Genomic DNA, 12168 nt, shown 5'->3' with positions numbered 1-12168 from the left:
ATTGTGAAGTAGAAGGAAATAATACAGGGTTTTGAACATTTTTACAAACAAAAATCTGAAAAGCAGGATTTTGTATTTAGCAGAGATGGGCTCAAATAATTCTTTTGCAAGTCACAAGTCAAGATCCAAGTAAACGCATGAAGGTCCCAAATCAAGTCAAATCCTAAATTAATTGCAAATAAACAAATAATTTAACCAAAAATGGAATTGATTAATACATTTAAGATTTTTAAATTATTTTAAAAAGTGTTTTTGTTTGCCAGAACAACCAATAAGAAGAACTGGACTTCTAAATCATCCTAAAATCAGTGCAGACGTTATTCCTTTTTTTTTTTTTAAATCAATGTTGCTCTTTTTCTTAAAACGTTATGTGCTGAGTCGACACAGCCACTCGCAGCGTTCGTGTCACTGTCTCCAGACTTGAAATTAAGACTCGGTGTGAGATATTTGCTCTTGTCTGGATTTAAAAACTTAGTCTAAACATTGTTGTTAAGAGTTTTGCTGCAAAGTATACTACCCGTTATTTAGGTGATGCCTCGCACAGCTTTTTTTTTTCCAACTGTGCGCACACTTCCATGATAGCGCTGGAAGACAGGACCGCCATCAGAGTATGTGGTGTCATTGTATGATGCAGAAGACAAGCAGGTTAACAGCAAAGTAGATTTAGCGTGCTTGTTATTAGCAAGAGGAGGAAATGTTGGCAAATGGCATAGGGGCGCGCCTGGCATGGGTCCATCATTGGACTTTTCCTTTGTAAATATCCAGTCTTTCAAAGTCAAAGGGTTCAAATCCAAATGAAGTCATAAGTCACTGGTGTAAAAGTCCAAGTCAAGGCCAAAGTCTTTTATAAAATCATCAAGTCAAGCCTTAATTCTGTAAATTTGTGACTTGAATCAGACTCGATTCTAAGTCAAATGACTCAAGTCTACATCTCTGGTATTTAGCTTTCTTTGGACAATACTTTGGACAATTGTTGCTGCAAGTCTTTTGGGTTAGAATGACTCTAAATATGCCTGTTTTTGTGATGATTTTTTTTAACTCTACTGTGACACACATTTTGTTCAACATAGCTGAAACAAACTACTTTGTGAAGAGAGGAAATGTAAAAAATTAAAAAAGGTGCAGACCCCCTAAGCAGCTATACACATTAAATCTGTTATAGTAAATCTGATGAATCAAAATTAATTCATGGTATGAATGTATGAGTCAGGAGAAGCACACTCAATGTTATGTTAAGCTCAGAAAAATTGAAAACCATGTGTTATATTCCTTCTATCTATCTATATCCCTTTAAAATACATTGGGGTTTGTAGTTGGAACATGAAAACATGTGAACAGGTTTAAGGAGAATAAATACTTTTGCAAGTCACTGTGTGTGGGTGAAGTAAGCTGTAAAAAACATGCTCTAATAGTGTCAGCAAAAGAACACACCCTTATTGAGATATGTGGATAGGCAGTTTTTTAATTCCTTCCTGTTAGTTGCTAAAAATTTGTAAATTTTAGTTATTTAAATAACTGCATTTTTATTTAGAGATTTGCTGGATGACCAGCGCAATAAAACACAATTTTCCAGGATTTCTGCAATTCATCAAAAACGCCACTAGGTGCTGCTAAGTTCATTCAGTCTGAGACAGCTTTCCAATTTGCTTTTCAATATTACAGGTGGATTCAGAATCCGTTGGTTTAATGTTTGTCCTTCTGCTTGCTTCATATAGCTACATCTTGAACACTTTCAAAGATAAACATTTTTCAAGATGCAAATATGCTGCAAACCAAAGAACATCCTTGTTTCTGTCATACCTTGAGGTGGCCTACCTCATTGTGTAGAGCAGGGTTCCGTCATCCTTCAGCCTCAGCAGCTTGTTGGGCGTGGTCATGTTATGAGCGATGGACTTCTTGCCGTTGAGGAAGAAGGTATCAGGAGTCCAGATGTTGCTTGCCAACAAGTTGTTTAAGGGCAGCATCTCCATGGGCCCTTTGAAGCAGAGACGCTCATCCTTCCAGCTTTGACGAAAGAACACATCTATGGTGTATTCCTGAGAAAAATGGCCATGGTGGAAAAAAGAAAAGTCAAAAGGTGAAGAAACTCCTAAAGCAAAAAAACCAAAATGTGATACAGGTGGACGTTCAGAATCTGCAATGCCTATTTCACTTTTAAGCTTCTAAATAGCTTTCAGAAACAGAGACTGGACAGTGCACTTCATAAATCTGTCATAAACTTGCTTGTGTGCAGTATACAGGCTCACTTCAAGCTCTGAAAAACAAAAGACCACGTTAGCCGACAGAATGATGACGCTGTTTGCGGGCTGACACATTGGCTTTAAGCGACTGAAGGGACGTTTAAGCTTCCTGCCATAATCTATAAATCAATCATCATACTGTGACAATACCTCTTTCAAGTTCATTACAGCAAAAAAGGCAAGTTTGATAAGTGCGGTGTCAAAACTGCAAGGATATGGGGGATGGTAATAGAAAATTCGCTGAAAGATAAGATTTAATGCTTTTCACTGTCCAGGTAGAACCTTATAGTTCATTAGAGAAAGTAATACTGAAAATGGCGAATCATTCAGAGCAAATTGGAATGGGGCAGCCAAACTGAAATAGGTCCCATTTCCTGAGGGCTGCACGGTGGCGCAGATGGTATCACTGTTGCCTTGCTCCAAGAAAGTCCTGGGTTTGACTCCCGGCTGGGGGCCTTACTGCATGGAGATGCATGTGTGGGTTCTCTCTGGCTACTCTGGCTTCCTCCCACAGTCCAAGTCACATGACTGTTTGATTAATTGGTCTCTCTAAATTGCCTTTAGGTGTGAATGGGTGTGTGCATGGTTGTTTGTCCTGTCTGTCTCTGTGTTGGCCTGCAATGGATTGGCAACCTGTTCATGGTGTACCCTGACTCTCTCCCGTAGACTGCTGGAGATAGGCACCAGCTCCCTTGTGACCCACTATGGAATAAGTGGTATAGGACATGAATGAATGAAAGTTACATTTCCATGATTTACAGGTATTCATAATGGAGCTAATCCTGAAATACACAGCCAAGACATGGTGCGATATGTAAGAAATACCCGGGGTGCCTCCAGAAGGTTATTTTACAGGGTGACCAGATGAGGTCCTAGGACGATCTTGCACACCAAAATTCAATAATACGGAAAATGTATCACTGTCATGATATACTTCCAATATGCATATCTTTCTACATGTCAGGTGAACTTGACATAGGTAGGTATTTTTTACTTTGTGGAGCGGAGTGGTGGACTGGTATTCAGAAGTAGCTCACGGAGGAGGAAAAAAATAACAGCAACTTACTAAAGCAGTCCTATCCTTAACCTCTCTTAAATTAATATTTAGAAAGAAAATATGCATATCAGACTCTCTAACTAGTCACTGGGATACCAGCCAATGTATCCTACAGTAGTAGGGGTGGTCACTGGCCCACATGAAGGTGATACTGATAGATGTTTTGATCTAAAACTAGTGACATACAGGTCCGGACAGACACTTACATACATTTAGCATGTGCATGAAAGTCACTCGCTTCTTGTAGCCATCAACAAGCTTCTGACATAATCCTGACTGGAAATTTGATCGCTCTTCAACTGAAAAAACTGGTAGAGTTTTTTCAGTTGTTTAATTTCAGCTTTTGAGGACACTCAACATATTTTTTTAACAGGAATAACATTGGGCTTATTCCAGAAGCATAATATTAGCTTCCTAGATCCATTCAAAAACCAGTACGGATGCGTGTTTGGGATAATTGTCATGTTGGAACACCCAATTATGTCCAAGTTTCTACCATCTAGCTGTTGATTTGAGGTGTTGAAAAATCCACTATGCTTCTCCGTAGTGAGCAAGAAGACCCAAACCGTCCCTTTTAGATGTCAGACGATTTGTTAGGATGTTCAGCAACAACCCTGAAATCATCAAGGTTTAACTTCAACTTTACTGATATGGTGCCAACCAAAAAGACAAACCCTTATTCTTGAACCAAAACCTTCATCTTGTCTGAAAATGACAAGAAGTATGTTTGGAAGAACTCAAGGCCATGCAAGTTTTTAGTCCTAAAAACACTTTACCAGCTGTCAAACTTGGTGGGGACAGCATCATGCTGCAGTGCTGTTTCTCTGTCAGTGATGCTTGTGCATTGCACAAATCGCCTTCCGAAGTTAGAAGACGATCTAGAACCTTCAGCACCCCATCACAAAATATTTAGATGAATTCTATATGTTCAAAATCATATGTAGACTTCTGACCCTGCTAGAACTGGAAGTATAAAAGGGATTTGGGTCTGCAGCGTTTGCTCTGGAAGAACTCACCATCTCTGTGTCGGACACGGGGCCGAAGCTGGTGACAAAGATGTTTGTCTTGATCTCTGTCACGTTCTCTGTGGAGGGAGCATGGATGGGAATGGATAGAATGGCAATGGAAATGAAACATGTCATTACACAAGTTCATACAGGAAGCATACACTTGTATTTACATGGCGATTGCCAGTTACTTACAGACCAAGGTGACAATTTAAAAAGACCAATGAGAAACAGTGAGAAAAGGCGCAGAACCTTTTTGTCTGGTATTTGAAAAAACAGCATGAATATGAATCTAGTCCTGGGTCACACAGTTTTTTAAGCAGCTTGTTGAATGCTGAATTGAAGGCCTGTGTTTTTCTGGTATGTATTTTTAGGCCCTCTTGTCGAGGATAGCAACCGTTACCAGGCTGTGAGAGCTGCCTTTCGCCGTGACACATCGCTGTTAAAAAAAAAAAAGGAAGAAAACATCGGCCTGGTTTTCTTTCCATTGTTGGACAACTTATGCATGCACATGGCAACAAGGTGAACGCTAACAGGGATGGAAGGGGTGCAACATGAAAAGCTCTGAGAAATTTAGAGGGAAAGTGCAATAAGCAGCAAGCTGTTAGGAGACGGAGTGAATAAAATGCTCTCATTTCCAAAGTCCCTCAGGAAAAAAAAGGAAGATCTCCATTTCTGAATGACAGTTTGCTGGCTCTCAAGGTTATCTCCTGTTGCCAGGGTAAGGACCATGAATAAAACACCTCATTCTGGTTGTGGTGACAATAGCTAGGTTGATGGAGACTGGCCACCCTATGTCAACTGGTACTGTTTATAACCCCCGAATCTGTACCCCGAAGAATAGCTCAGTCTGAATGGACACACTGGACATGACTGAACAATCAGCCGGCAAACCTCCGAGTCCCGGGCGGAGCCTGTTGTCGTAACCGTCCAGGAGGCCATCCAGGATCCTGGTGAAAACCGTGCTGTCTTCGTTGGCACCTGCCTCCTTCTGAGCTTCCGACGACTGCTGACAAAGACTAGGAGGAAGAGGAGAGATGAGGAAAGGAATCAAAAATGGAGTGGGGGAGAGAGAGATGATCCTGGCGTTAGTTAAAACTCAAATAGGACATGGTTATTGTGATTAAATAGCCAGCTGTATCGAGGCCAGACTTGTTGTGATTAATTATTGAGCATAAGTACTGCTTACAACTACCAGTAGGGATAATTAGGGCTTGGGTAAACAAACGAGCTCTCCCTATAAATAAAGCAAGAAGCAAGGCATTATGAGATGAAGAAGAGCCTTTTTTTGTTAATCAAGGAAACACAAAAAACTTTCTAAACAGGCAAATTTTAATGTCTCACAAGTTGCTTTGTAAAGGAATTTTGATTTGTTTCGCTTTTCTAAGCATTTAAGCAACACTGTAGCAGCTTGGATATGTGGTCAATTAACGGGAAAAGGGCAGAGCAGACTGGAATCTGCCGCACAATATATAACTCTACAGACTTGAGATTTTTTTTATTTTTATTAAAGAAGTTCAACCCAGAGCAGTCAATGTGTGTGAAAAAATAAACTTCTTAATAAACAACATGGTTTTAGGTGGTTTTATTTAGTGGCATCACTTTACCTATTTTGGCATTTGAGCAGGAGCAGGAGGGAATATACAAGCCAAGTCATGTTGTTGAGAGCTGCAACACACAACAGAAAGAGCCAGAACAGAGCGTGTAAATGTCTTTTGTTCCATTTTAATGAAAAACCAGAAAGTTATTTGAACATGAATCCCATTTAAGAGGCAGAACTCTTTGTCTGTCTTCATCCTGAGGCAGAGCAGCACTAAATCAAGCGGTGGGACAACGTGTGTTCACTGAAGCTGCAGTCTGCAACTCCTTTAACAGCCAGTATTTACAGGCTGGAGTGGTATTAAAATACAACCAACAGATTATGAAAGAGAAAACAGACAAATTGTTTTCCACAGGGCAATTTTCTATTCCCCCGAATCCAGGGCATTGCAAATCATTTGGGCAACCCCCCACCTTCCCCCATCCTCTGTAAAATCTCTTCTCCCGCCACCTATTTGCTTCCTATCCGTCTAAACACATAAAAAGGAATTGTATTTCTTTCTGAGAATAATGATAAAAAGCAGCTACCTGAATGCAGATCCATCTGTATCGAGCTCCTGGAAACTGAGGGTCTACAGTTGGACTGTACCACCACCTATTCTATGCCGCTGCTAATCGCTTGTCTCACCTCCTCCTCCTCTTTGGCTTGTTAACCATGGACTGTTTCTGCGCTCTCTTGTTCTCCTTTTTCTCGCTCTTTCAATCAGCAGTTCCCCATCAGGAGGCGTCTTTCCGCTCCTCTCTTCCTCCAAGGCTTCACCGCATCTCCAGCATTGCCTCCAGGAGTGTTACACCACCAACAGTAGCAGCAACAGAATAAGGGGCTGCCTCTTCTGCCTTATTAGCCAGCCTCTGAGGAGACTGGATTCACTCCACGTTTTTTTCCTTCTTTATTCACTCTTTCTTTTCTGCACCGCCTACTGCCGGTGCGGGAAAATACAGTGCTGCAGCAGCCGCTAATAATTTTTTTAATTAGATGCTCTCCATCGATCGTTTGGGAGAAAAAAGCACTACAAGCAACAATAATGGCTTTTTAACCTTAAAGTCAGTTTAATACAGGAAAACACAGACCTTAAATTGTCACCAGGCATTTTTTCTTTGAATAGACATAGAAATTATCATGTTGCTATCTGTCTAAACAACATGGAATTATAGTTGATAGGTTTAAGGGCAAAAGAGGTCCATAAAAATACACTATAAGTCTACTGACATTGTCTGTTGACTGATTTTAATCTAGAAAGAACAATGTGGGAGAGATCTGCTGGAGTTTAAATGGGCTTGACAAGTGCAACATGAAGAAACATCCACATAAACATCTCCTTTGTTGTCTCTGTCAGGTTGAAAGGGGAAAATACATCCACATCAACAGATCTATTAGCATCCTAATGTTGTTGAAGACTGAAAGGTTAAAAGTTGTCTGCACAAAGCTTCTATAGATGTCTAAAGGTGGTTGAAGAGTGAAATGTAAAAAGATGTCCACATAATGATTTGTTGAAAGTAAAGGGATGTATACTTAAAGATAAATGTGGGTAAGAAGTTAAAGGTTAAATACAGGTCCTTCTCAAAATATTAGCATATTGTGATAAAGTTCATTATTTTCCAAAATGTAATGATGAAAACTTAACATTCATATATTTTAGATTCATTGCACACTAACTGAAATATTTCAGGTCTTTTATTGTCTTAATACGGATGATTGTGGCATACAGCTCATGAAAACCCAAAATTCCTATCTCACAAAATTAGCATATCATTAAAAGGGTCTCTAAACGAGCTATGAACCTAATCATCTGAATCAACGAGTTAACTCTAAACACCTGCAAAAGATTCCTGAGGCCTTTAAAACTCCCAGCCTGGTTCATCACTCAAAACCCCAATCATGGGTAAGACTGCCGACCTGACTGCTGTCCAGAAGGCCACTATTGACACCCTCAAGCAAGAGGGTAAGACACAGAAAGACATTTCTGAACGAATAGGCTGTTCCCAGAGTGCTGTATCAAGGCACCTCAGTGGGAAGTCTGTGGGAAGGAAAAAGTGTGGCAGAAAACGCTGCACAACGAGAAGAGGTGACCGGACCCTGAGGAAGATTGTGGAGAAGGGCCGATTCCAGACCTTGGGGGACCTGCGGAAGCAGTGGACTGAGTCTGGCGTAGAAACATCCAGAGCCACCGTGCACAGGCGTGTGCAGGAAATGGGCTACAGGTGCCGCATTCCCCAGGTCAAGCCACTTTTGAACCAGAAACAGTGGCAGAAGCACCTGACCTGGGCTACAGAGAAGCAGCACTGGACTGTTGCTCAGTGGTCCAAAGTACTTTTTTCGGATGAAAGCAAATTCTGCATGTCATTCGGAAATCAAGGTGCCAGAGTCTGGAGGAAGACTGGGGAGAAGGAATTGCCAAAATGCCAGAAGTCCAGTGTCAAGTACCCACAGTCAGTGATGGTCTGGGGTGCCGTGTCAGCTGCTGGTGTTGGTCCACTGTGTTTTATCAAGGGCAGGGTCAATGCAGCTAGCTATCAGGAGATTTTGGAGCACTTCATGCTTCCATCTGCTGAAAAGCTTTATGGAGATGAAGATTTCATTTTTCAGCACGACCTGGCACCTCCTCACAGTGCCAAAACCAGTGGTAAATGGTTTACTGACCATGGTATCACTGTGCTCAATTGGCCTGCCAACTCTCCTGACCTGAACCCCATAGAGAATCTGTGGGATATTGTGAAGAGAACGTTGAGAGACTCAAGACCCAACACTCTGGATGAGCTAAAGGCCGCTATCGAAGCATCCTGGGCCTCCATAAGACCTCAGCAGTGCCACAGGCTGATTGCCTCCATGCCACGCCGCATTGAAGCAGTCATTTCTGCAAAAGGATTCCCGACCAAGTATTGAGTGCATAACTGTACATGATTATTTGAAGGTCGACGTTTTTTGTATTAAAAACACTTTTCTTTTATTGGTCGGATGAAATATGATAATTTTGTGAGATAGGAATTTTGGGTTTTCATGAGCTGTATGCCACAATCATCTGTATTAAGACAATAAAAGACCTGAAATATTTCAGTTAGTGTGCAATGAATCTAAAATATATGAATGTTAAATTTTCATCATGACATTATGGAAAATAATGAACTTTATCACAATATGCTAATATTTTGAGAAGGACCTATAAGGCACGTGTAAAGACATCTCTTGGTGTCCTTAATGTAATTGTAGAGTGATAAGTGAAAAGGCATTTAGGTGGAGACATTGACTGGTGTCTAAATGGAGTTAAAAAGAAAATGTGATAAGAGTTCCTTGTGAAGACGTCCATCTGAATATGGTTGAAAGGTGAAAAGACACCAACATAAAAACTTCTATCATCATTTAAAATCATTTAACTTCATCTGTAGCTCAGGTGAAAGTTCCTCATCATGACCCTGATGATGCTCATTAGAGTGAACCTCCACCTCATGTCTTGCTGGTGAATCAGTGATTAGCTGTAACTTACAATTAGCCCATTCTGAGTCAGCATTCAGGTTTTACTGCTATCTTCTCCTGGTTTATACCACTCTGCTTCCGCCTGTTTCAGAACACACACATGCACCAGGTTTCCTCTCTCTGGTTGGGTCCGCGGTTGCTCTGAAATGAGCCCTGTTTGAGGCGCTCAGTGTAACTTTTCAGGTAATGAAGGAGGCAGGTCGACCTGGAGTGAACTGCTGTTCTGGACTGCTCCAGAATGGAACCCGTCTCTGGCTATGTGCGTTGTTGCGCAAATAACTTTTTTGTCTTCTCCTTTTAACTCATTGTCAGGTTAGGTGAAGCAGGACGTGGTTATATGGAACACAATTGTAAAAATCAGATTGTTTTTAAATAAAAACGTGAAGTCCAATACCATTTTGTGGCTGCATCTTTTTAATACTTCTAAATTTCTTCTATAAAGAAGTCTGGGTCTATTCTGAAAACATCCGGGGCTTCCGCCCCGGAAGCCCAGGTCTAACTAATATAATAAATGTATCTAAAAACATATAGAACTATTAAATTACTTACCTTTTATGATAACAAATTGTTCAAACAGTTTATATAGTCCTATTAGTAATATTTTAATTAGTTAACTTATACTGTTTTATAAATTCTGCTGTCTAGAAGAAAATCCTGAGGAGAGTGTTCAGCCAGCAGTTCTTGACCTTAAGCTCAAGCACATTTGCTATGTACAGTACAGACCAAATAACTCAAAGAGTTTTCTTTATTTTCATGACTATGAATATTGTAGCTTCACACTGAAGGCATCAAAACTATAAATTAACACATGTGGAATTATATACTGAACAAAAAAGTGTGAAACAACTGAAAATATGTCTTATATTCTAGGTTCTTCAAACCTTTTGCTTTTATTACTGCTCCGCACACTCTTGACATTCTATTGATGAGCTTCAAGAGGTAGTCACCTGAAATGGTTTTCAATTCACAGGTGTGCCCTGTCAGGTTTAATAAGTGGGATTTCAAGCCTTATAAACGGGGTTGGAACCATCAGTTGTGTTGTGCAGGAGGTGGATACAGTACACAGCTGATAGTCCTACTGAATAGACTGTTAGAATTTGTATTATGGCAAGAAAAAAGCAGCTAAGTAAAGAAAAACGAGTGACCATCATTACTTTAAGAAATGAAGGTCAGTCAGTCCAAACAATTGGGAAAATTTGAAAGTGTCCCCAAGTGCAGTCGCAAAAACCATCAAGCGCTACAAAGAAACTGGCTCACATGAGGACCGCCCCAGGAAAGGAAGACCAAGAGTCACCTCTGCTGCGGACGATAAGTTCATCCGAGTCACCAGCCTCAGAAATTGCAGGTTAACAGCAGCTCAGATTAGAGAACAGGTCAATGCCACACAGAGTTCTAGCAGCAGACACATCTCTAGAACAACTGTTAAGAGGAGACTGTGTGAATCAGGCCTTCATGGTAAGATAGCTGCTAGGAAACCATTGCTGAGGACAGGCAACAAGCAGAAGAGACTTGTTTGGGCTAAAGAACACAAGGAATGGACATTAGACCAGTGGAAATCTGTGCTTTGGTCTGATGAGTCCAAGTTTGAGATCTTTGGTTCCAACCACCATGTTTTTGTGCGGTGCAGAAGAGGTGAACGGATGGACTCTACATGCCTGGTTCCCACCGTGAAGCATGGAGGAGGAGGTGTGATGGTGTGGGGGTGCTTTGCTGGTGACACTGTTGGGGATTCATTCAAAATTGAAGGCATACTGAACCAGCATGGCTACCACAGCATCTTGCAGCGGCATGCTATTCCATCCTGTTTGCGTTTAGTTGGACCATCATTTATTTTTCAACAGGACAATGACCCCAAACACACCTCCAGGCTGTGTAAGGGCTATTTGACCAAGAAGGAGAGTGATGGGATGCTGCGCCAGATAACCTGGCCTCCATAGTCACCGGACCTGAACCCAATCGAGATGGTTTGGGGTGAGCTGGACCGCAGAGTGAAGGCAAAAGGGCCAACAAGTGCTAAGCATCTCTGGGAACTTCTTCGAGACTGTTGGAAAACCATTTCAGGTGACTACCTCTTGAAGCTCATCAACAGAATGCCAAGAGTGTGTGGAGCAGTAATCAAAGCAAAAGGTGGCTGCTTTGAAGAACCTAGAATATAAGACATATTTTCAGTTGTTTCACACTTTTTGGTTCAGTATATAATTCCACATGTTAATTCATAGTTTTGATGCCTTCAGTGTGAAGCTACAATATTCATAGTCATGAAAATAAAGAAAACTCTTTGAATGAGGTGTGTCCAAACGTTTGGTCTGTACTGTATAAGAAAAAATTATTCAAAGCACACCAATAAACCCACTTATGTACTGCACACAAAAGCAAAAACGACCAAACAAAAAAAACAAAAAAAACATGAATGGTTATGAATGGCCTGGTTTAAGGTGGGACCTACATTTGATCAAGATGCTTTCAAACAGGCTGTTCATGCTTGAAGGTGCTTCCGTGTGACTGAATTAAAACAATTCTGCAAAGAAGAGTGGTTCAAAGGTCCTCCACAGTGATGCATGAGACTGCTTTACAGATATGATGGCAGTTGCTGCCGCCAAGGGTGACACAAACAGGGTTTATGGGGCAATTACTTTTTCACCTTTCCGTTAGAAAAAAGAAATCATCATTTAAACTATTTTTTTGTATCAATTCATGTTCTGTTTTTCTTATATTGATTTTTCCCCAATCTAAAACAAATATGGTAAAAGACAAAAGCAGAAGACATCTGGAATAAAAACCTTTTTTTTTTTT

The 12168-nt window shown here is 40.8% G+C and overlaps 2 protein-coding genes across 4 annotated transcripts in view; one reads left to right on the top strand and one right to left on the bottom strand.

Annotated features, from left to right (window-relative positions):
• LOC124861345 (gamma-aminobutyric acid receptor subunit alpha-5-like) overlaps window positions 1–6780 on the bottom strand; it is a 32543-nt gene extending 25763 nt beyond the window's left edge. Inside the window, exons 1-5 of one of the 2 annotated variants that reach the window (XM_047354973.1) lie at window positions 6432–6780; window positions 5912–5972; window positions 5199–5323; window positions 4314–4381; window positions 1816–2036 (exon numbers count right to left, since the gene is read on the bottom strand). In XM_047354973.1, coding sequence (XP_047210929.1) covers window positions 1816–2036; window positions 4314–4381; window positions 5199–5323; window positions 5912–5972; window positions 6432–6447 — 491 coding nt within the window. In that variant the 5' untranslated portion in view covers window positions 6448–6780. The remainder of the gene's footprint in view (window positions 1–1815; window positions 2037–4313; window positions 4382–5198; window positions 5324–5911; window positions 5973–6431) is intronic. The other variant, XM_047354974.1, reaches the window with a different exon arrangement.
• LOC124861343 (gamma-aminobutyric acid receptor subunit beta-3-like) overlaps window positions 1–12168 on the top strand; it is a 95380-nt gene that overhangs the window by 19792 nt on the left and 63420 nt on the right. The gene's annotated exons all lie outside the window — the stretch shown is intronic.

The sequence above is a fragment of the Girardinichthys multiradiatus genome, chromosome 24, assembly GCF_021462225.1.
Source record: "Girardinichthys multiradiatus isolate DD_20200921_A chromosome 24, DD_fGirMul_XY1, whole genome shotgun sequence".
In the NCBI taxonomy this organism is placed as follows: Eukaryota; Metazoa; Chordata; class Actinopteri; order Cyprinodontiformes; family Goodeidae; genus Girardinichthys; species Girardinichthys multiradiatus.
This window is presented reverse-complemented; position numbering and strand designations above follow the sequence as displayed.